The 25846-nt window shown below is 39.3% G+C and overlaps 1 protein-coding gene across 1 annotated transcript in view; it reads left to right on the top strand.

The window, feature by feature from the left end:
- Positions 1 to 12489: 12489 nt before the first annotated feature.
- Positions 12490 to 25846, top strand: part of CLCA2 (chloride channel accessory 2) — a 38498-nt gene continuing 25141 nt past the window's right edge. The window contains exons 1-6 of the mRNA XM_032393528.1: positions 12490 to 12675; positions 13561 to 13698; positions 16319 to 16469; positions 19084 to 19192; positions 20646 to 20805; positions 22814 to 23041. Of these exons, the coding sequence (XP_032249419.1) occupies positions 12490 to 12675; positions 13561 to 13698; positions 16319 to 16469; positions 19084 to 19192; positions 20646 to 20805; positions 22814 to 23041 (972 nt within the window). The remainder of the gene's footprint in view (positions 12676 to 13560; positions 13699 to 16318; positions 16470 to 19083; positions 19193 to 20645; positions 20806 to 22813; positions 23042 to 25846) is intronic.

The following is a 25846-nucleotide window of genomic DNA, read 5'->3' as shown; positions in this document are numbered from 1 at the left end:
ACTTTTCCTTCTAAACCATAAATGATTCCAGTAATTACCACAACCTACAAAAATCTAGAATGTTTGACCAGTTAAATAAACACTGTCAAATTCAGCCCAAGTTGTAGCATATGTTCAATATTTACTCTCAGTAGAATTATTTCATGTATAGAATATTTAATATATAGGCAATTTTTAAATAAAAAAATTTTGTTTTAATATCATGCAGAAAATAACACTGCTTATCCTTATGTTGTAAGCTAGGTATTTTATCCTACAGACGTTACCATTTTTTTGACTGACCAAAGGAAAATGATGCATTAGTATGAAATTTTCTTTACAAAATATATTATTGTTTGGCTCTGATTAGGTAGTAAAGGCTTTAAGAATAAAGGTAAGCAATTTAGGTCTCATGGCATAAAGATGTTGTGTGGTCATAGAGAGTATAGACACTATTTTATTATTCTTGTATTGCTTGAAAATCTACTAATATAACTAGAAGTTTATTTGAGAGTTAGTTAACTATTTAAAGAACACTCATAATTGCATAGCAAAGGAAATCATCAATAACAACAAAAAAATGCAACCTAGTGAATGGGAAAAGATATTTGTAAATGAAATAGCCAATAAGGGGTTAATATTCAAAATATACAAAGAACTTACACAACTCAACACTAAAAACCAAACAGTCTGATTTAAAAATGGGCAGAAGAACTGAATAAACATTTTGCAAAGAAGATATGAAAATGGCCAATAGACACATGGAGAGATGTTCAACATCACTAATCCTCAGGGAAATGCAAATCAAAACCATGATGAGATACCACCTCACACCTGTCAGAATGGCTACTATCAAAAAGACAAGAAATAGGTGTTGGAAAGGATGGAGAAAAGGAAACCCTTGTACACTGCTGGTGGGAGTGTAAATTGGTACAACCACTGTGTAAAACAGTATGGAGCTTACTCAAAAAATTAAAAATGGAAATACCATATGGAACTACCATATGGTAATAATTCTACTACTGGCCATTTACCCAGAGAAAATGAAAACACCAAATCAAAAAGATACATGCATCCCTGTGTTTATTGCAGCATTACTTGCAATAGCCAAGATATGGGAGCAACACAAGTGTCCATCAATAGATGGATGGACAAAGAAATGCTACACACACACACACACACACACACACACACACACACACACACAGGAATATTACTCAACCGTAAAAAAGAATGAGCTCTTGCCATTGGTGACAACACGGATGGACCTAAGTGAAATAAGTCAGACAGAGAAAGGCAAATACCGTATCATTTCACTTATATGTGAAATCTAAAAAACAAAACAAACAAACAAAGGAAAAAACAGACTCCTGGAGAACAAACTAGTGGTTGCCTGAGAGGTGGTAGGTGGGAAGATGGGTGAAATAGATAAAGGGGATTAAGTGCTTCAAACTTCCAGCTATAAAATAAATAAGTCACAGGGATTAAAAGTACAGCAGAGGGAATATAGTCAATAATATTGTAATAATGGTATGGTGACTACACTTATGAACATTGAGTAACATATGGAATGTCAAAACAATATGTTGTACACCTGAAACTAATGTAATATTTTATGTGAGTTAAACTTCAGTAATACCTTAGAACATAAGAAAAAAAAAAGTTAAAAACACTCTGAAAATGATGAACTCCTAAGTGTCAATTATGAAGAAAAATATTCATAAGAAAACAGAATGTGATCCTTTGGAAACAGAATATTAATAATGCAGGGATACAACATAAAATTGGTACAGTTAGCATATTATGGTCTAGTACACACTTAAAGAAAAACTTAAGAAAGCTAAAGGATTAGCTTTGTTGTTTGCGCTAAAAAAAAAAGATTTGTTTATTTGGGCACGTGGGTGGCTCAGTCGGTTAAGCTTCTGACTCTTAATTTCAGCTCCGGTCATGATCTCAGCATCGAGCACATGGGGCTCTGTGCTTGGGCGCAGAGCCTACTTGTCCCTCTCCCTCTGCTCCTTCCCCTTACTTGCTCTCTCTCTCTCAAATAAATAAAATCTAAAAAAAAAAAAATGATTTATTTATTTATTTGAGAGAGAGAGAGAGATTTCAAGTGGGAGGGGCAGAGAGAGAGGGAGAGAGAGAATCCCAAGCACACTCCTTGCTCAGCACGGAGCCCAATACCGGGTTTAATTCCAGTACCCTGAGATCATGACCTGAGCAGAAACTAAGAGTCCATGGCTCAACTGACTGAGCCACCCAGGCGCCCCGGTTGTTTGCTTTTTTTAAAAATTATTTTCAACTGAACATAATAAAAATTTTTTTTAAAATAAAAAATTATTTTCTTTTAGGGGCGCCTGGGTGGCTCAGTTGGTTGAGTGACCGACTCTTGATATCGGCTCTAGTCAGGATCTCACAGTTGTGGGATCAAGCCCTGCCTCCGGCCCTGTGCTCAGCCTGGAGTCTGCTTCATACTCTCTCTCCCTCTCCCTCCAGCTTGCACTGTCTCTCTCTCTCAAATGAATAAATAAAATCTTTTAAAAAAATTATTTTCTTTTAGGCTTATTTACTTTGGATGGGCTTTTTTCAATAGGTCTTTGTCCCCTAGTTTATTGAAGTTCAGCATGACCCTTTTGTATGGAAGAGCAAATAGCTTGGTCAAAATTTTACCTAGGAGATTAATATTATTTTTTTCCTCAAAATATCATACAGTTTATACGTTAAACCACTTTACATACATGTTTCCAAATACTGATCGGCACTTTTTAGAAATTATCAATGCTATTTTTTGAAGTGCCTCTATCAGTGGTAACAGTTTGGGCTGGAAGTCACAGAGTAGCTGACTAGTGACGGCTTGAAGATACATCTTACGTCACACAGTAAGGTGTCTGGAGTTAGGCACTCTCCAGGTGGACACAGCTGTCACCAGTGTCATCAGGGACACAGGCTCTTTCTACCTTTCAGCTCTACTACCTTTCACTTTTTGGCTTCCACCCAAGGGCCACAGAGGCTCCCTCAGCTCCTGGCACTCTTCTAGGAAAGAGGGGTGGGATTTTCCTAGATAATTCCCTTTTTTTTTTTTTTCAGGAAGGAAATTATTATCTATAAACAATCTCAACATCACCATCTCCAACTCCTCCACCTCCCTCCTGCTAGCAGACTAATCCTTAGGTTACTGGCTTGAGTCAGGTCACAGAGTCGTGCCCCAATATGAGCGAGGCTTGGAAAAATGAGCATCAGACATGTTTGACCTCCGTCACAGAAGACGGGTTCTGCCAGCAAGAAAGAGGAGGAGGCAAGCCACTAGCTAGGCAACTAACAGGGCCAAAGCAGGTGCCACACACACCAAAGAAAGGCCATAAATTAATATGGATTCATATTTATTAAATTCTCACTGTGACCTAAACACAGTTGAAATCACCACATGTACTAGTTAAATTTTACACCAATTTTACAAATGCCGAAAGTGAGACATGGAGATAATGAATAACATACCTAAGACCACACAGCCGGTAAAGGCAGAGCTAGGATGTCAATCCCATTAGTCTAACGTCAAAGCCAAAACTTAACCATTTAGTCGCTGCTTAGACAATATTATAATACAAGATGAAAGGTGAATGCCAATAAAATTTATATAATTGAAAACAGAAGTGGCAGAAAATTGTATTCTTAGACTCTGGAATTTTACTCTTTTGGCTTTATCCCCTGCTCAGTAAGTAATTTACGGTGTGTGACTCATTGCTATAATCTATATTATGATAACTCACCCAAATGGAGATAAAACATGTATATGATATAATGACATTTAGGATAAATTATGACACTAAAAAATTCATTCTTTTATTCTTCTTTGAAAAAGATAAAATGCTTCCCAAAAATTTCTTTTAAAAAAATTTGTCACTTGCTTATAACCATTGCTTTTAAAATACTCTTCATACTTTTATACTATGGCCATCTGATCTTTAGCTAAAATGTATCATCCATTGTACATTTTTAGTTTTTAAGATGATTGTATTTTTAGTAACCAATTATGGCATTATATTAAAGAACTGATTGATTTTTCCTTCATCCTAGTTATGTGACTCTAAAGAGACCCTACTCAAAAAAAATTACTTTCTAATAGAGAAAAAAATAAAAACAGCTATGTAGTAAAAGACATATACTGTTCTAATCTCTTTTTAAAAGTTGCTCCCCATTCTTTTTGGAGAAGAATAGAAAAAGACAGGAGAGAAAGTACTCAAATGGGGGAGACAAAAAGAATTGGTGAGTAATAAGGAAAAAGAAAGGAGATCAAAGATGGTCTCAGTTTAAGCAGAGCATTTATTGGGAGTGTCGCAAGCCACAGCCAAAACTCTGGATACAAATATGCAGGTTATTGAAGAAAACTGGGATCAAAGCAGGGTGCTAGGCATTGCGGGATACGGGAAGAACTCTGAGACCTTAGCTATGCCCAGCGAATTAAAGGGAAAATAGCGACTTTAGGGAATAGAAATGACAGGTCACAAGAAAAAGAATGGTAAAAGAATAAATATTTTAACTTCCCATTTAGAGGGAAAGAAACAGAAATGAGCTGAAGTGGCTTTTGAAGCTGGGAAGTGAGACATGGGAAGATGAGTGACTAAGTGACTGGGAAGATGAGTGACTAAGAAGAGTCTTTAAAAACCCCTGTTGGCCAGAATCCCTCCTGGGGAGAACACTTTATAACTGTCTGAGGTTGAAGGGGAGCCCTTCTAATCCTCCCATGCTGCCCGGTTTCTGTGCGGTGTTGAAGACTCTGGGGAGCAGGGCACTGTATATGGGGCCAGGCAGGGATTTTGTTGGTGGTAGTTAGTTGGTTGCTTTCACTGTTGAAAGTAAGGAGAAGAGAGAAAGGAGAGATCCCTCGGGATAGAAAGACACTGAGGCAACTGGGGGGCCAAGGACGCTCCACATTTGTGGAAAATTCTTTCAAGAAGGCTGATGCTTTCAGTGATTGGGAAATGTTTTGTTTTATTTTTCGGTGACATAAATCCTTCTCTAGTTCCACCTATGAACTCTTCAATAAAGTCTAAATTACCCACAAACAAGATACGTACATGTTTCTTTGGAAAACTCATAACACTGTATTCAGAACAATACAACAAAGCATGGGAGCCGCCCATGTGGAACTAGGAGACGGGAATTTTAAGGAGACAAGTGTGCAGGTAGTTGCAGAAATCTAGGAGGGGGACTTGTCTTCCACAGGTCACAGAACTGACATCGATAAAAACCAACTGTATGGAGGTCTCTGAGGAACAAGGGGGCCCCAGCTGACAACAACATATAACTAAACTCATAATAACGGTAGCTACCATTTATGGAGCACCTGTGGACAAAGCATCAAGAACCACAGCCTTATGTTATAAACTTGGACTGTATTTTCATGTCATTTGACCACAGATAACCTCAGATTATTTTCATGTCACTGCTTCTCATTTTATTTCTTCTGCGGTCAGTCAGCATTATGCTCTGCATTTCTGGGCAGGCAAAATTTTCCTTGAGTCCTCTCTTAATAAGCTTACAAGCTGAAGGGGTTTTTATTTCACCTTAATAGCAGAAAATTTTCAATGGAGAGGAGAAAGGAAACTGCCAGAAAGCTGAAGGAAGGCTAACTAACGGAAGACAACCAAGAGTGTTACCTGAGCTCTGTCCACTCCACTGCCTCACCTGTGTTCAGCAATAACCCCCTCCCTGGCCCCCGCTTCCACCCTGGGCTTCCTCACAGAAAGGAAATTTGAGAGTCAGATAGTGTCACTCTTCCACATCCACCACTGACTTCCCATTTCACAGATAAACTCCAGTCTTTTCCATGAGCTGCCAGCCTATGTGGTCTGTGCACTGGACACGGCCTCCACGTCACAGACCCTCACCCAGGGACCTGTCCACGGCATCTCTCACTTCAGGCACGCCCCAGCCTCAGGGGCTTCCCAATTGCCCTTCTCTCTGCCTGAACCATTTCTCTCTCAGATGTTTGCATGTTTACTTCCCCACTCCTGATAATCTTACCTCTGAGGTCTTCCCCACCACCTGATACAAAATAACAGACCTCAATTTCCACCCTTTTATTGTTTCCTCCCCTTTACCTGATTTCTTATTTTCTATAACACTTTCACTAGATATCCCATTATGTTTGCCTGCTGTCTCTCTCCCTTTTCTCGAATATAAACTCCATTAGGACAGAACGTAAACTCCATTTCGTTCACACATATCCAGTGCTTAGAATGGTGCCGGGCATCTAGTAGAAACATGATTTTATGTTTTTAACAGCGTTATTGAGGTGTATTTGATACAATTTCATTTTTGAATGAATAACTGATTTAAAAAAGAGAAATAAAAGTTAAGGAAGTGATCCCCTGTTTAAATAAGGTCCATCCTTGGCAATTACTTGTTTGAGGCTACATTTTGGAGGTCATTAAAATAACCTTACCATGGCTCACATAATGATCAATAAGAAAACAGATTAAATTTAAGGCAGGGGCTCTAATCATAGAAAGGTGATTGTGACATTCAAGAATCTAAAACCTACATACCTGTGCTGTTGGTTTTTAAATTTTAACTCTGAACTCTGTAGCTGTTTCTTTACAAAGTATATTTAAACAATCGTGTCCCCATAAAAATGCATAATTAATGCAATGCTTTTCTCCTGAGATCTGAGGAAAGCAGAGGCCTTTCCCATAAGAAGGTAAAAAATATCTGTAAATACTACATAGACTGTCTCTTTGTCGTTCAAGAGCCGAAATCCCAAAGTAAATCCCTGGATATTCCCCGGGAGACCACTCCAAGTGTGGACCAAGGACCAGCAGCCCAGCATCACCTGGGAGCTTGGTACACATGCAGAATGTTGGCCTCACCTTGACCTACAGAGTTGGAATTGAATTTGAATGGGTGATTCTTAGGTACATTAAAGTTTGAGAAGTACTACTCTAAATAACTTTTGGTGTGCTCTGGGAGGGAGGTCTGCACAGGTCAGTTCTGTTTGCTGAGAGTTTTGTCTGGAGATTCAGAGCCCCAGATACCTGAGAACAGATACCCCCGAGAACAGAAGGGGGAGCCCTAATCCTCCAAATGCCAGGTCTTTCAACTGGTTGGAGTTGCTCCTGTTCTTTGCAGGGCTTGCGGGGTGAAATGGAGTATTAGAAACCGCACAAGAAGAGGAAGACTGAAAGACCTGCTGCCCCTTGCTGGGATTGGGGGCAACAAGGGAATCTGGCAGAGCCTTTAAAACTTCACAGATGGACAGAATCAGAGCAGAGAGAAAACAGAATGGGAGACTAGGAAAGAACTATGCAATCTTTGTGCTTCTACTTTCATTTATTGTTCTCTGAATCTCCCTGGTTATTTTTCACCTCTTGAAAAAATTTCCACTACATGTCTGCTTTCTCTTTTTGTTCTTCCCTGGAACATAATGATAATAATAATGATAATATCTTACATCCACATGATGTTATATACTATCTGGTACATAATAGATATAAAAGTATCTTATAGGACACAATTTTATGCCTGTTTTGCAAATGAGAAATATTCTATACCCTTTCTCCCATGTTCTTTATTAGGTTATCATTAGAAGTAGTTCTTGTTTTCCATTCATTTTGGCAAATTTTAGAGGGTTTTTTTTTTTTCCCATGCACGAAGTCATCTGCAGAGTTCTTGGCACAGTGAGGATGAGGAGGAGGCTTAATAGCAAAAGTCGGGGGGTGAAAGACTGCATAGGGAGAATTAAAACAACTAGGAGTGTAAGAGCTTCAAGCTCTGATATGGTGGTGACTCAACAAAACACCAATAACTTCCTGGACTCTATCTGGACCATCCACTTCACTCATTTGCTTTGAAAATGAATATAAGTTTGAAGAAAATGGGATGAGGGAGGCATGAAACGTGCCATCCGAGTCCTTGGAAAACTGTGTTTCATTCAAATTTTTACTCTTTACAATTTGTCTCACTTCCATTTTGATTTATTTCATAAATGTTGCGAAACTAAAGTGGTCCCATAGTTTTGTAGTCCTGCCGCATCGTGAACTTTCCTGTTCTAAATGGGATTGCTAAGGAGTCGAACAAAAGCCTGAGAAGAAATAATTCAAAACTTCCTTGGACTCTTCATGATGTCAGATCTCCTGACTCCTCTGATACTCACTTTGTGGGTCTCTGCCGGCAGACTCCATGAAAACAGAGAGGCCTTCTGGGGCCAGGAAGAACTGCAAACTCAGACAATGAACAAAGATGTGCTTTAGATTCTTCAGTTACTGAAATGGAATAACTCTTATTTCTTGAAAGCAGATAAAAGCAGAGCAGATTCCTAGAATTTCTATAACTTTAAATAAATGCCTGAACATTGTATTCCCATTTTTCTTCTCTTCGGGTGTATTTTATTTTTCAGATATCATAAAATCTATAGACATGAGCAGTGAATATTTTTTGAATGAAAGGATAAATTGTGGGGTTTTTTTGTTGTTGTTGACAAAGTCACACTTTATCAGAAGTGGACACTCCCCTCAGGAATGACTTTTAAGTCACTTAGCCAAGTCAGTTTTAAGAGCTTTTTACCTTTGTCTCCTGTAGGGTCGGCCAGGTCAGAGCAGAAGACAGAAAGAAGAGATCATTAGCTGGCCTGGCCCCATGCTTGGTTGCTGAGAGCAAAACAGAAGTGGGAGAAGGCTCTCGGAGTGATTGTGACACCCCAGACATGGTCAGAGAATGGGTCAGTGACCAGAATCCTGTCAGGGCAGATGATGAAAGTGGATGCCAGTCGAGTGGCCAGCCTGAGGGATTGGATTCTAAAACCAAGGACGCAAAAAACGGTAGACAAGAATGGTCATATCTGGACCCTCAGCCCAGGAGGAGCAAAACCTGAGTGCACTTGTTCTGGTGAAACTGGACAAGATTGTTCATATGTAGCTGCTCTTTCTAAAGCTGCACGCAGTCCCTAGCTAACATTCCACTCCACATGCTACGGGAGCCCTTGTAACTACTGGTTTTTTGTTTTGTTTTGTTTTTTTTTTAATTTTTTTATTGTTATGTTAATCCCCATACATTACATCATTAGTTTTAGATATAGTGTTCCATGATTCATTGTTTGTGCATAACACCCAGTGCTCCATGCAGAACGTGCCCTCCTCAATACCCATCACCAGGCTAACCCATCCTCCCAAACCCCTCCCCTCTAGAACCCTCAGTTTGTTTTTCAGAGTCCATCGTCTCTCATGTTTCTTCTCCCCCTCCGATTTCCCCCCCTTCATTCTTCCCTTCCTGCTACATTCTTCTTCTTCTTTTTTTCTTTCTTAACATATATTGCATTATTTGTTTCAGAGGTACAGATCTGAGATTCAACAGTCTTGCACAATTCACAGCGCTTACCAGAACACATACCCTCCCCAGTGCCTTTTAACTATTGTTAAGAGCAAGTGGAGAGAGGGCTGGATGCCAGCCTTCAACAGCCCCTCTGCCAGAGAACAACTCACACGAGTGTGCATGGTGGCAAGAAGAAACTCTTCTCTGATTGTTGGTGGAAAGCTACTCTCAGTACGGCTTACAGGTTTCATTTTTGAGCATATGGTTTTACTGATGTCAACAATGTCTTTCTGAAAAGCACAAGGGACTGGCATAAGAAAATAAACTGCCAAGAAAAGTTGAAAATGAAGTTCATTGTTCTGCTTAGTGAATCACAGTTATAGGCAGAGCCTTCAGCATCACCACACCTCTGGGCTTCCACTCTGTCGCACAGTGAGAGCGAGGGGGAGAGACCTCCACGGCTGGGAATCAGCCCAGAGAGACAAGACAGCTAAGCTGACCTCTGAGCTGTCGAGTGGTCACCTGTGGCAGCCGCGTTGTTACCAGAGACATTCCATTCTCCTCACACCCAGGGGGAGCACCTACACCCCAGGGCCTTCTGACAAGATGGAGCAAGAAGAAAACTGCTTCAGAACAGAAGAGATACCTTCTAGAAGAGATACTTTTAAAGTTGGGGGGAGCAAGGTGCCTGGGTGGCTCAGTCGGTTAAGCGTCTGCTTTCTGCTCAGGTCGTGATCCCGGGGTCCTGGGATGGAGCCCCATGTCTGGGCTCCTTGCTCAGTGGGGAGCCTGCTTCTCCCTCTGCCTCTGCTGCTTCCCCTGCTTGTGCTCTCTCTCTCGCTCACTCTCTCTCTCTCAAATAATAAATAAAATCTTAAAAAAAAAATAAAGTTGGGGGGAGCATTTTCACACTATAATCCAGGGCTCTTCTGTAATCTAGCTTTTATTTCCTTCCCCCCACTCCATTCATTTACTCATTCATTCATTCAACAAAAATTTATTGAGAGTCTCCTGAGCTGGGTGCTAAGGAGGCAGTGATAAAAACAGACAGGGTAGGGTCCCTCCTCTCATATACCCTTCACAGGAAGCAGAAAACCAATCACACAAAATGAATGTGACACCACAACCATGATCACGCTGCAAAGGACAGGCACCTGATGCTATGAAAGCATGAAAGAGGGGATTTGACCTAGTTAAGAAGCTCAGCTCAGGCTGCCAGGCCAGAACTGGAATTTGAAGGAAAAGCAAGTGAAAAGCAGTCAGAGAAGAGGTTCCAAGCAGAGGGACAGCAAGAGAAAAATACCATCACTGTCCCTCAACGTTGCAGCTCTATATTTATAATAAAGCTCACTTTATTTCCAGTTCCCTGAGAATGCGAGACAATATGATATGGTGAAAAACAGTGGAGGGAGCCAGTGGGTCCCATTCTAGCACTACGACAAGGCTCGCACAACCTTGAACAAGTTACTTAGATTTTCTGAGCCTTAGTTTTGTCACGCATAAAATAAGCATGATAAAACCCATCACATAATAAGAGTTAGTTCCTTCCCTGTTGGCTAATTTTCAATCTTTCTGAGACTCGGTGTCTTCATTGAAAAATAGAAGTAAGAGTTACGACTGCATCACAGAATTGACATTTAAATGGGGTTATTTGTAAACTCTAAAGCATTAGGTAGTTATCAGGTGCTATTCAACACTCATCAAATATTTGTGATGCTGCCAAGATGTCCATCGACAGATGAATGGATAAAGAAGATGTGGTGTATATACACAACGGAATATTATGCAGCCATCAAAAGGAATGAGATCTTGCCATTTGCAATGGCGTGGATGGAACTGGAGGGTGTTATGCTGAGCGAAATAAGTCAAACAGAGAAAGACATGTATCATATGACCTCACTGATATGAGGAATTCTTAATCTCAGGAAACTGAGGGTTGCTGGAGTGGGGGGTGGGGTGGGAGGGATGGGGGGACTGGGTGATGGACACTGGGGAGGGTATGTGCTCTGGTAAGCGCTGTGAATTGTGCAAGACTGTTGAATCTCAGATCTGTACCTCTGAAACAAATAATGCAATATATGTTAAGAAAAAAAAAAAGAAGAAGAAGATAGCAGGAAGGGAAGAATGAAGGGGGGGAAATTGGAAGGGGAGACAAACCATGAGAGACGATGGACTCTGAAAAACAAACTGAGGGTTCTAGAGGGGAGGGGTTTGGGAGGATGGGTTAGCCTGGTGATGGGTATTAAAGAGGGCACGTACTGCATGGAGCACTGGGTGTTATACGCAAACAATAAATCATGGAACACTACATCTAAAACTAATGATGTAATGTATGGTGATTAACATAACAATAAAAAAAATTTTTTAAAAATATTTGTGATGTCTACTATGTACCAGACCCTGTGATTGGTCCTTGAAAAATGGAAGGTAGACTGAGGCACAGCCTTGCCCTCAGGAGAGAGTTGCTGAAAGAGAAATTTATTCTTTCTCCTGGTCCAGGGAGAAGGGGCAGCAAGGGCAGAGGGAAAGGCCTCTGTGGTCTGCCCAGGCATCTAAGTTCCTGTCACTTGGCCCTTCTTGGGGGACATCTGATACCTTCCCCTCCACCATCAGCTGAGAGCTTGCCCAGACAACCTGACCCAAGGGCCCCAGGGACAGGGCTGCAGGATGGATTTCCAAATATTCCAAAGAAGCAGACAAGGGAATCTTACAGCAAACAAAAAATGACTTGAGTGCAGTAGAAAAGTTGCTGTGCTGCCTGATGGAGGAGGTTGTCAAGGATGAGAGAGAAGAGTCATGACAGATTTCTGTGTTTCTGCTGAAAGGGGATTAAACAATCCAGATTCTCTCATTTTTAGCCCATCCACCTGGCCTCCTTCTTTCAAGCTCCTTTTGTCTTATTTCCCTCTCCCTTCTGAGAAGATATACTGAATAAGGAGTAATTTCTTGCCCAACCATGATTCAAAAGGAAGCTCAGCCACAAAACAGGCAAGTGTGGTGTTGCCTAGAGGAAAAGGACATGTAGAGGCAGCTCTCAGAGAGATCCACCCAGGTTTTGCAAAAAAAAAAAAAAAAAGGCACCTCCTTCACCACAATGTCTAAGACCTTCCAAGTTCAGGAAGAAAGTATCAGCTCTCCCATTGACAACCTGGTGCAATGTACCCAGTAGGGCCAGTGTGAGTGAACTGGTGGCTTCTCTACAACATGACCCATAGGGACAATGTGGGTCCCCTTGGCAGCCTGAAGTTTGTGACCCTCCTGGTGGCCCTAATTCCAGAATTCCTATTCCTGGGAACCGGAGTGCAGCTTCAAGACAATGGGTACGATGGATTACTCGTTGCAATCAACCCTCAGGTATCCGAAGATCAGAACCTCATTGCAAATATTAAGGTAAGTGACAAATGTGATATAGATACCATTATCCCATTAGACCAGGGTTGTAGCCTTCTTTAAAAAGCTAACAATTTTGCTCAGTCTGTATTTGAATAGTAAAGAGATCAGCATTTTTTTTAAGCACCAAAAATTATAATTATGGCCAAGCCAGTATGTTCACTTAATTATGCACAGTCTTGGCTCAGAGTGTTGAGCTAGCCCTTCCTGATTTGTTCTTGTTGGTTACTACTACTTTTAGCTTTTTTTGTTTTCCTAATATGCCTGTTTTGGGGGTAGCAACTTAAAAAAATAACCCATTGTGGTAACAAAGACCAGATGTTTGACTGATGAATAAGCATGATTGTGCTTATTAAAATCAAGCTGTTGGATTCCATTCTGAGGCTGAGAATTCTCAGACAGAAAGAGAGTCTGAATGGAGTGCTGAAGAGCAAAATTCTTTTCATCTGAATGTTCTGTAAAGTAATCGACTATTTTCACCTTAATGTGGTGAAGGAGGATCATAGCTCCATTACTTAAGAGCCTCCTGTTAGTATTGCTTTAGAGAAATCAGGATCATCATAAGGTGTGGTCTTGAACATGCCCACAGGAGTGACATGAAAGTGATTTGTTTGGTAAAAGCTTAAAAGTTTTTCACAAAACTGGGAAAAATTACTTAGGCAAGCCCAGACTCACTGTTGGTGTCCTAAAATCTCTTCCAGTTAACCATTTGAGGTTTATTTTGCTCCCAAGTTTTCCCAAAGTCTAAGGCCATCTCTAAAAGAAATGGGCTTCTTTAAAATATTTTCACTATTCTTTACTGTTACTTACTCAAGTATAATCAGAAAACCAAAACATAAAAGATTTACTAGTGCCAAGATAAGCTTTTCTTTTATTTGGTTATAGGAAATGATAACTGAAGCTTCTTTTTACCTATTCAATGCTACCAAGAGAAGAGTGTTTTTCAGAAATATAAAGATTTTAATACCTGCCACATGGAAAGCTAATAATTACAGCAAAGTAAAACAAGAATTATATGAAAAGGTAAGAATTCAGGATTTTCTTAAATGAGCTTAACTCCGGAAAAAACAACCAAGATACACTCTGTTCAAACTTTAAAAGTGAGAACTTAAGCAAAAACAAGTCATTGATGTTAACACACAACTAATATTGGGAAGATAGTTATTCACAAGATACATGGAAATATAATAAATGAGTACAAATTATGGAACAAAAAATAAACAAAATGCCATTGCCCAAGGAGCCTCTCAGAAGGCCTCTTTCCTTTGTAACTTATAGGGTCCTTTCTGAAATGTTTGCTTAAGGACCAAAAGCTGGTTTTATCCTACTAAGTATGAGCTGTGCAGGGAACAATTCCAATTATGACTACCTTCTTTTCCCATCCTGTCAGGGGCAGGAGACATGCATGTCCAGACAGAAACATAAGCTATAAAATATGACTGACTTCTCCCGCCAGAGTGTAAATTAGCAGAATTTCATATGAGCCCAAGTCCAGGACACTGTTTCTGAGGAGTATGGTGATAAGAAGGAAGGCAGAAGCGGGGGAGAGGGGAGGAGTGGCTTCTTTTTTTTCCCAACCAAAAAAGAACTTAACCTTCAAAGAACTCTTATAAGCTGCAGATCATAGTTAAGCATCCCTGATTATGTCTGCATGCTATAAACAAATGTTAAGTACATTTGTCAAATGACTGTTTGAAGTTACTGTGAACAAGAATCCGGGCAGCTAGCAGAAGGGGCAGGAGCAGACTGGGGTCTCCACATGGGGATTCAATCTCAGACCCTGAGATTATGACCTGAGCCGAAATCGAGTCAGATGTTTAATGGGCTGAGCCACCTCGGCACCCCTAGAGAGTCAGTGTTTTTTTAAGCTTCCACTAAGCACCAGGCATTCTACATATATTGTTTAGTTCTCACACACCTTAAAATTAGTTGCTATCACAAATTATTACCATAAGTTAGGAAACAGAAGCTCAAATAAAGTAAGGATTTTGTCCCAAGTCAAACAGTTAGTAAATTACAGAGCAACAATTTCGATCCATGTCTAATTGCTTCCCAAACCCCTGCTCTTTGCACCGAGCTATGCCGTTTCTAGCTATCTATGTAGATGGTATTAATCAATTTGACCTTCCATGAAACAAAGAAGTATTGGAGACAACTAGCATCAAAACCAGGTCATACTCCTGATCCTAATGGAGGGGTGAGAAATAAATAATTAAAATAAAAATGAGAATATTACTGAACTGAAAGATTAAAGGAAAGAATAATCATTGAGTGCTGCTTATATACCTGTTGGATACCGATTCCTTTAGCCTCAAATGTCAATTAAGCAAACAGTGAATCATCATTATCTACAGGGGCCATGCTAGGCATGGACAAGCAAGGTGGTTCCTGTCCCTGTGAACCCACAGTCAAATGCAGGTAGGAAGCAGGGGAGGGGACGGAGAGTTAGAAAAAGTAGGTAAGAGCTGTATTACTAGGGTCTATAATAGAATGGAACCCCAAACAGCCACTGAGTATTCCATCCCCAGCAGAGCACTCCTTCCTTTTAGCTTCAGGACAAATTTCCAGACACAGGAATGAGGTTTTGTCCATGTGAAAACTATCCAAGGGCATGACATCTGTAGCCCTTTTGTAGGTGCTGCTTTGCAAAACCCCTGGCTTGAATTCTTATCTTTCTAAAAATTAATTTTAATTATTATAAAAATAATTCATGCTCATTGCAAAAACAAATTAAACACTATAGAAATACTGGAAAATAAAATTGAAAATATTACCTTCCTCTACTTGGGGGTGTGCATGCACACACACATAAAACAGTACACATATGGTACATATAGTGATCGTTGATGTATATTTATAGGATATTAGATCTATAGTTCTAAAATAAACTTTGTTTAAAAAAAAGTTAACAACATACTTCTAATGGCAAGTCTTGAGACAACATGTTATGTTTCTTCCTAAAAATAAAAGAAACAATGTTGTATATAAAATTGTATTCTCTATATGGTTATTTGAATAGATATTTTCTTTGGTTTTGGACTTAAACTACTGTGTTTTAGCAATAATAATTGAAATGGTCAGGGTACAAGATGAAATATAACTTCATTCTAATGATTGTTTTGCTGATCTAATTGATAACAGGAATGAAAGGAAAAGGCTTAAAGCAAACACATCTTATTGTCCTGTACTGATGAAGTAACCTACAAAAAGCTGTTCACTTTACAGAACAGTCTGAATGACATTCATTGCCCTTAACATTTACTCAAATATTTTCATTATATTTTATAGGGTTTTATAATGTCAGAATTTTACAGTATGGGCTTTTGAGAAAATTTTAATCTGGAAAATGGGAAGGTCACATGGAAATAATCAAACTCCATGGAAAGTTGCTAAGCTTTTAAAATATAGATGTTTTTGAAAGTGACAAATAATTTTATTGATATTTAGGTGTGCATGCATTTTAAACTCCATTTACAAGACATAACTTTTAAAAAATCTGTTATTAAATTGGAATACAACTCATACAGTAAAATGCACAGATCGTAAAGAGTACTGTTCAAAGTGTTTTAACAAATGTATATGTTTATGTCACCAACATCACAGTTGGGATACAGAGTATTATAAAGCATTCCTTCTCATTTAGGCAAATGTCATAGTGACTGACTGGTATGGGGTCCATGGAGATGACCCATACACACTACAATACAGAGGGTGTGGAAAAGAGGGAAAATACATTCATTTCACATCTAACTTTCTCGTAAATGATGACTTAACAGCTGGCTATGGACCACGAGGTAAGTGTGACCAATCCAGAAACAGACATCAGGCAGTACTATTTACAATATTCTGTGCTTGCTGCTGAAAAGCAACTCAAAGAACCTGAAACCTGCTCAGGACTTACCATATGGATGGGGAGAGATAGGCTACGTGCCCATGAAAGGTAAGAGAAAAACTGAGCCAAAAAACAGTTGGACACCAGTTTGGTGGCCCAGACGGTGAGTGCTACAAGAATTCAGCGAGAGAACATTTTGCACTAAGGGTGCTCAGCCAGGGCCTCACAAAGGAAAGGCTGTCCAAGGTTAATATCATGTTGGTAAATGGAAAGATGAGAGAGAACAGGGCAAAGAGTATGAATAAACAGCGGCCGCAGAAGGATCCAGAGCATATTTGAGAGATGAGAGCAGTAGGCACACTGATGGTGCAGAGAGACTGTGAGGGGTGAAGTAGTGGAAGAAAAGCTGAAATGCATGGGGGGGTAGCTGCAGGGGAGACTCGGCTGCCCAAGTTAGCGAGTCGCCAACTGAAAGCTTATGAGCACAGAAGTGAAACCAACATAAAAGCGTTTCAGAAGATGAATCTGGCTGTATAATAATGATAATCTGGCTCCCTCAAATCAGTGAGAGGGAAAGTGAATATCAGGAGGATAACTAGAAGTCCAGGCGGGAGACAGTAAGACTTGAATAAGAATAGGGGCAGCGAGGTGAGGACAGGAAAGAGTATTAAGAACAATGAATTTTCTATGTGCCAGGTGCTGTGCTGTTTTTCAAACGTTATCTTATTTAATCCTAACAACCCTAAGTGATGGGAGATATTCCCGAGGGGAAAAAAGAGAACTTAGAGGTCTGCCTGCTACAGAGTGAGAGGCCAGGGTGATGGGGTGTGCGGCAGCATTGAGGAACATAAACCCGGTTTATGTCGGAAGTAGAAGGGACAGTTTCAGGGGGAAATCCACAAGTTTGGATCTAGGCAAGTTGATTGAGGGAAGCAGTGGATTGTCCTGGTGGAAAGGCTCAGCCTGGGGTGGGTGTGGATGGCTGGAGTTTTGGAGAGAAGTCAGGGTCACAGGTTTGGAGACTGGCATTTAGTGGATGAGATCTGAGGGAGAAACTGTTCAGACAACAGATCAACAGGTCCAGGGCTAACTATCCCATGCTTAATTTTTTGTTTCTGATTTTAACAGTAGTGCCTTTCAAATGATGCTTTCACTTTACTCCCATTTAAATCTAAATAGATGCTGTTATCTTCAGTATGGCTGGTGGGAACTGGGGCAACACACTGTATAAAACACACTTTATAAAACACTTTAAAAAAAAACAAACATCTTTTCCCCAGTAACTAACAGGTGCTGATAATCTCTGCACAAATAGATGATGACTTCACCAGCACTTCTAAATTCCCTGAGTAGGCACAAACTTTTCCTTAATACCTTCCGCTTAGTTCCCCTCCCTTCCTTTGTCCCACGGTACAAAATTTGCACAACATGCTGCAGCCTCAGTCTGCTCTGCAAACACTTCCTGGTTCCCAGAACTTAAAAGAATTCAGAAAAAAAGGAAAAACGCACTTTGAGAGGAGAGTTAATCCCGAAAGCTTCTACTGGGGAGTAGTTTTGATTAGAACACTGAAGGAAATGCAAAATTTAGAGAAGAGATAAAGATATAAAGGATTTGTTTTCCATGAGCCAAGAGTTGGAAACAAATATAAACACAGAGAATCGGAGATAAAATAAAAGAGAATGGACCATCCAAGCTGGAGAGGAGGTTTATGATCTTTTTTACTCCTTTATCCTTCTCTGGCCTCAGGGTTTCAATCATTGCTCTAGAGAGGAGGCTTACTTACAAGAAAAAAGTAGGTATGCTTGGATAATACAGACTAAAGAAGAGGAAATCTTTATTTGCTTGTTTTTATGTCTTAGTCTGTTTGGGCTGCTATAACAGAATACCACAGACTGAGTGCCTTATACACCACAGAAACTTATTTGTCACAGTTCTGGAGGCTGGGAAGTCCAAGATTGAGGCACTGGCAGATTTGGTGTCTAGTACGCACTTCCTGGTACATAGACAACCATCTCCTCTCTGTGTCCTTACATGGTGGGAAGAGGAGGGAGCTTTCTGGGGTCTCCTTATAAGGACACTAATCCCATTCATGAGGGCTCCACCTTTGTGACCTAATCACTTCTCAAAGGCCTAATCACTTCCTAATACCATCACATGAGGCATATGAATTTGGTTTGGGGGGGGTGGATATAAGCATTCAGTTCACTGTACTTAGATAAGCTGCTTTCCCTTCCCCCAATCCTGAAATGGTAGGCCTGTAAGAAGCTAAATAGAAATGTGTTAGGCAGCTTCACTGGGGAAATGAGAGAATGCGGGGCTCATCACTAGTTTCAAATAGGTATGCACTAAGTAAATCACTGGTCTGCATTTACAGGACTAAATATATTTTCAGAGTGATGGTAGAGGGTAAAGCAGGAGATGGGAATGGAAGGTGAGGAAGAGAAAAGTGGGAGAGAATTACATTTCAACCCTTTGTAGTGAGTATATATAGTCAAGTGATGCTATATCTTCACCTTTTAGCAAAGCCCACTGCTGAGATTTCAGGAACACAAAACCAAAGCTCTCTTTTCCACAGGTAGAGTATTTGTCCATGAATGGGCCCATCTCCGTTGGGGTGTGTTCGATGAATACAATGATGAGAAACCTTTCTACATAAATGGGCAAAACCAAATTAAAGTAACAAGGTTGGTACTTTTTCTCATGTTTAAAATTCATTGTTTATTTATTTTTTTTACTGTAAAACGAAGTTGATAATGGCAGTTAAAACCTAATTGACAAGGAAGAGATCCTTTCATTTTTAAACTTTTTCTTATTATGTTATGTTAATCACCATACATTACATCATTAGTTTTTGATGTAGTGTTCCATGATTCATTGGTTGCGTATAACACCCAGTGCTCCATGCAGAACGTGCCCTCTTTAATACCCATCACCAGGCTAACCCATCCTCCCACCCCCCTCCCCTCTAGAACCCTCAGTTTATTTCTCAGAGTCCATCGTCTCTCATGGTTCATCTCCCCCTCCGATATCCCCCCCTTCATTTTTCCCTTCCTACTATCTTCTCTTTTTTTAAACATATAATGTATTATTTGTTTCAGAGGTACAGGTCTGTGATTCAACAGTCTTACACAATTCACAGCATTTTTAAACTTTTGAATCTTATTTCATTTTTTAAAAGTTGGTAAATATTTATGTGGTTTAAATATGAAAACAACATAAAAAGTTATACTCTAAGATATCTTGGTCCCACCATTGTCTTTACCCTGTTCCCTCTCATTCCCTCTAGGTAACCATTTTTATTAGTTTCTTGATTATTTTTTTAGTATTTCTTCAGGCAAATCCAAATAAATGTGTATATATATTTTTCTTCATCCTTTTTTTCTTAAAAATAATTACTTAGTGTCCCACTGTGTGGATGTACCATCTCACTCATTTTCAACCAGTTTCCTATTGTTGGACAAGTGGGTTGATACCAATTTTTTGTTATTGCCAATAATACTGTAGGTCATAATGCTACACATATGTCATTTCTCATGTATGCAGGCAGATCTATATATCTATTGAATAGTTTCCAGGAATTACTGAGCCAAAAATGTACCCTCAGCTGTAATTTTGGTAGATATTGACCAATTATCAATTGATCATCAATTGGAAGATAGTTCTCTTCTTTTTTTTTTTTAAAGATATTTCTCTTCTAAAGGTCGTATTATTCTTCACTCCCATTGGTAGTATTTGAGATTATTTATTTAGGAAAGAATCCGTTTAAATATCATCATTACATCTCCATTCTCTTCTGCTCTGATGTCCAATGGCAATGAGCTCAAAGAAGCTGTGACTCAGGGTACTATCACTAATGCTCCTCCTTGGGACTCCAAAAGTTCATGTTGATTTCCTGGTGTCTTTTCCTTTGACCCTGCTTAGTTGGTAAAACCCTTGGCAATAGAGAATTCCTTATCCAGATCAAATGCTTTAAAATATAGTGCATTTCTAAATTAATTAACTTTCTTAACAGAGTAGTTTTTAAGATGTTTTATGTGTATCTAGCAAGCTATAAGCCTTAGAATAAATAATTATATGAGCCAATGAAGAAGAAACCTAAGTATTTCTGAAATAGACCCAATTTCTCTTTGTTTTTAGGTGTTCATCTGACATCACAGGCATTTTTGTATGTGAAAAAGGCCCTTGCCCTCAAGAAAACTGTATTATTAGTAAACTTTTCAAAGAAGGATGTATGTTTATATACAATAGCACCCAAAATGCAACTGCATCAATAATGTTCATGCAAAGCTTATCTTCTGTAAGTATGGCCTTGGGATGACAAACTCCTACAACATGCCATCTCTTCCCAAGATGGACTGATATGTTTGAAGTATTTAAACAAAAAGATAATTAAGATTCACTATGTTTTAGAGCTTGGGGACCTTAGAGTTCATCTAGTTTTTATTTCACAGATAAAACAAAAAACACTGAGGCCCCAAAGATGATCACCAAAAAAAAAAAAAAAAATTCCTTTAGAAAAGTGATTATTTGCTTTCTAGGGAAGGTGATTTAACAAGGAAGCTCTGGAAATTCAAAATAAACTGCTCATCTGGAGGTATTGAGAAGTGTTTTTGAGTTACTAAGAGTGATATAACACATGATTATATTTCTCTCATTTGAAGTAGCAAACCATTCCCCAGCATCTCCACACAAAAAAAGTAGCAAACCACTCTTACTTTAATTGTGTTTCCTAATTCTCTTTCCCTTGTTTTGCATAGTATAGAAATTAAAAAAGAAAAACCAGGTGTTACCAAGAGAAATCAACTAACCCTTAGCTTTGCAGGTTCGGAAACTTAACCTTGTCAGTATTCTGCATTGGCAAGAGACTAGTGTATGGATCTAGAACACCATTTTTTACATTATTATTTAAAAATAGTACTCTGTCATGGGGATCCAATACTTGCATCCTTTAGCCAGTTCGTTTTTTCCCTGAAGGAAAATTGTGTGTGCTTCTCACCAGAAGCCTGCTTGGAGGGAATGGAATCAGAAAGGAGGGAGACTGGTGATGCAGAGGCTTACTGGCATCAGCCTTCATGACCTGATCTATCCATCCATTTTCACAAAGACCTGAAACTCATGTCTGTGTGTCATCTCCCCTCCACGGTGCTGAGAGCACATGGGCATGTGCCTCTGTGAAGTTTTCTGTTTCCACGGCTGACCAATGTCCCTTAGATTGACGCATTCTTTTCTTTAAGTAACTTTTTTTCTTCAGTCTGGTTTAGTCAAGGCTACAAGTCATTCTGTAACTTTAAAGGGATTTTTCACGTTTCTTGTCTGATCCATTATGTTTTTAATTTATAGCTTTAATATTGGAAGCCAACTTAATTCCACGTATTTCATCCACATTGTGTGTGAATCTTTGAAAGACCTAATCATTAATATCCAGTCAAAAAAATTTCACCGTCCTCTAACCATAGTCATGAAAGAGAGAAAAGAGTTAAAAACAATCAAAAAACAACAACAAAAATGGGTTCTATTCTCGTCTCCCCATGCTACTGAGAAAACCACGTCCTTGAGCAATTATCAAACTTCTGGAGCTTTAGCTTCCCCTTCTATGAAATTAGAGATGGGACTGGAAAGGTTTCTTCTAGCTCTAAGCTCCCATGGCTCTGTTAGCAGGAAGTATCTACTCTACCGGAATATAGCCACTGGGAATAGGCGATAACTTATTACTTCGCAATGCAAACCATACCTTAAAAAAGGGTGACATATGTTTAGTATTATTAAATGAATTATATCTCTATTTCCAAATGGGGAAAAAGATCAGGAAGTAGGTTGAAGTTTTTTTTTCCTTATCCTATTCTTACAGAGATCAATATTTGAACTAGATTGATTTATGTTGACTGATCAATAAATAAAGGGGAAGGTGGGTCATTAAATATAATTCCAAGGAATAGGCTGACCGAGATCACATCTTGTAGAGTGTTTATTTAACATACTTCATACTAAAAAAGGTGGGAGATTGTTTTGTTTTCTTAAGACTAAGATATATATACACAGTCTGCTCTCTGTTATCCAAGTGCAAACAGACTGTAATTTAGACTGATCGCAAGTACCACAAGGGTGCCAATGTTTCAAGCAAAGGGTGTGAAGGTACATTTGTAAACTCACTGTAATTCTTGAAGTAATAAAGGACTGATATAGCACTTCTGATATCTCATGTTTCAGCTTACCATGCCCTTTTACCTTCAGTTGCTTGAGAAGGAGAAGTATGTCTAATATGGGAGGAGTGCCTTTATTCTCTGATAGGCTTTGTTCTTTTCTAGGTGGTTGAATTCTGTAATGCACGTACCCACAACCAAGAAGCTCCAAACCTACAGAACCAAATGTGCAGCCTCAGAAGTGCATGGGATGTAATCGCAGACTCTGCTGACTTTAATCATAGCTGTCCCATGAATGGGACTGAGTTTCCACCTCCTCCCGTGTTCTCCCTAATTCAGGCTGGCGACAAAGTGGTGTGTTTAGTCCTGGATGTGTCCAGTAAGATGGCAGAGGTAATATTTTGAAACAAAATGGCTGTAAACCATTTATCTTTTTTTTTCTATTAGTTTTTAATTCTTTCCATTTTCAGAGGTTAAGGGCAGAGGTGGACAAGTCAAAGGTTTGGAATCATCATGCATTTCGTCTTTTCTTGGGGACAAGAGGAACAAATTTAGAATGTAGGCCAGAAATTGAGATAAGGCAGATAAATGAAACCCACAGATAATCCCTAACCCTGACTTTTCGCTACTAATTGCAACTTTTTTTCCAACCAAGACCCTTTTCCAAAAGTCTGATGTGTAAGAAAATCTCTAGTCTGGCCATATTTCGCTCACTGGTACACATCCCTTGCTGAGGTAAGAAATGGCGAGTTTGCAAAGAGTGTGCATATCCATTGTGTGTATTTTTTCCACGTCACCATGAATAGAAAACCATACCTCAGTCATCCAGGAAGTTCACAGCCTTCCAGAAACCCACTCCTGGAAGCCTCAGAACTCTCAGATAGTGGTCAAAGGCTTAGTGTCTCCAGGCAGATGTGCTTTAAATCCTGGCTTCTTCACTTACTGTCTTTAATCAGGAGTAAAATAACCTTCCTGAACTGTTTTCTCAACTGTAAAATAGTCATTATAATACCTACTTCCTGAACTGTTTCCTCAACTATAAAATAGGGATTATAATACCTACTTTTAGTGTTGTGACAGAACCAGCTTATACTAGCTCATTGGAGTCAATTGTTAAATTTTTAGGAAATTTGCAAGCCAGTAATTAATATAGCCATTATTAAATATTAAACTATGTAGACTTAGAATTAAATAAAATATATTAAAACAAACATAATAAATGCTTAAAACTCATTACTTCCTAATTATTTTCCTACTATTTTTTTACTATTATCTATGACCAGAGTCAGTAAACAACAGTTCATGGGCCAAATTTGGCCCACCACCTGTTTTTGCATAGCCCACAAGCTAAAAATGGATTTATTCTTTAAATGGCTTAGAAAAAAATCAAGAAAATAATATTTCATGATGTGAAAATTATATGAAATTTAAATTTCAGTGTCTATCAATAAAGTTGTATTGGAACACAGCAACACACCTTTATTTACATCTTATCTATGGCCACTTTAGTGCTAAAACAGCAGAGTTGAGAAGTTGCAACAGAGAACATATGGCCCACCAAGCCTAAAATACTTAAATTTCTGGCCCTTTTCTGGAAATGTCTGCTGATCTCTGATCTATGCTCTTAAGATTATTTCTGGTCTGTTGTATCTGCATGGTCTTCTACTACACATCTCTTCCCCAGCTCTGCCTTCAGTGACGTCACAAGTGACAGCTTGAAATCAGCCATGGTGGGAGTATTTACCCCACAGAAATTGTCAATTTTGCGCAAATCAGGGTCTCTCTCTCTCTTCTCTCTTTTGCCAGAAATCCAGTTTTTAAAATACATTTACCAGCATACCACCATCTACTTCATAAAGTTGTTGAGAGGCAATAAATGAGAAAATGAATTTGAAGCTTAGGGTTCATGAAGTGGTAGTTATTATTTTATTATAGTACTTGTCCTAAGGAAGAGTTTGTCCTCTTGTATTCTCTGGACCAGTAGTCCTGGAAAATTTGCCCTTTTTGGCTTGTCTCTGAAATACTAGGAGCACCACTAAAATATTCAGCTTCTGGATAATTTTGTAATCTTGCCTACCTGCAGCTGACTAGGGCATGATCTTCTAAATATGTTCTCAGGATAATTTATATTAGCTAGCTGCCTCTATTGAGGAAGAATAGATAGAGTGAAAGTGATAGTTTTACTTGAGAGAAGACCTAAAGGAAGTAGAAGAGAAATAAGCTTAAAGTAACACTCACAGCAAAACAAATTTCCTTCCCTTTTCCTGCCAGTATTGTCCTTGAACCATCATGGCCATTCATTCATTAGGTGCCTGTACTATGCTGGCTTGGGGGATGCAGAGATGACAGAACATAGTCTCTGCTTCAAAATGCTCACAATCTGGGGCACCTGGGTGGCTCAGTCGGTTAAGCGTCTGACTCTTGATTTCGGCTCAGGTCATGACCTCAGGGTCATCAGATGGAGCCCCGCAACAGGCTCCATGCTCATCAGGGAGTCTGCTTGAGATTCTTTCCCTCTGCTCCTCTCCCCACAACTCTCTTTCTGTCTCAAATAAATAAATCTTTAAAAAATGCTCACAATCTAATGATGGACACACAACATGCACATGTGAATAAATATAATACAATGTGGCAAGGCTCCACAGAGGTGTGAGTTGCTGTGGGAACATTGATGAGACAGCATCTAGTGCCATAGAAGAAAGTGACTGAGGAAGACTTCATTGAGAGGATGAACTTGGGAGTTGAATCTTGAAGGATGAGGAGGTACTTGCTAGGTTGGAATAGGTGAAGGAGAAGAAGGGAGGAATGCCAGGGAAGGGACGAATTTGTGCAGTGGCTGACAAGAAAAATTAGAAAAAATTTTGGGGGAGAAATACATCCATTGATGTGGCTATAAATAACATTGGGTGTGTCTAAGGAAATGGCAGATAAGATGGAGAGATGGTATGGTATGAATTTGAGAAATTTAAGACATTGAGCTGATAGGACCTGTTCAAGGATATGGGGGCTGATAACAGAGGGGTAATGAAAGACAGCTCCAGGCTTTTGGCTTAACTAGTTGGGAGTGGAGATCATGATTAAGAATTTAAAATTTTTTTTAAAAATTAATTAACTAATTTTAAAAAAAGAATGATGACTTGATGACATGGTTAGTGATAGCTGCTATTTACTGGGTGCTGACTATATATCCGTTTTGCA

Source organism: Phoca vitulina, unplaced genomic scaffold, assembly GCF_004348235.1.
Source record: "Phoca vitulina isolate PV1807 unplaced genomic scaffold, GSC_HSeal_1.0 scaffold2, whole genome shotgun sequence".
Taxonomy (NCBI): domain Eukaryota; kingdom Metazoa; phylum Chordata; class Mammalia; order Carnivora; family Phocidae; genus Phoca; species Phoca vitulina.
This window is presented reverse-complemented; position numbering and strand designations above follow the sequence as displayed.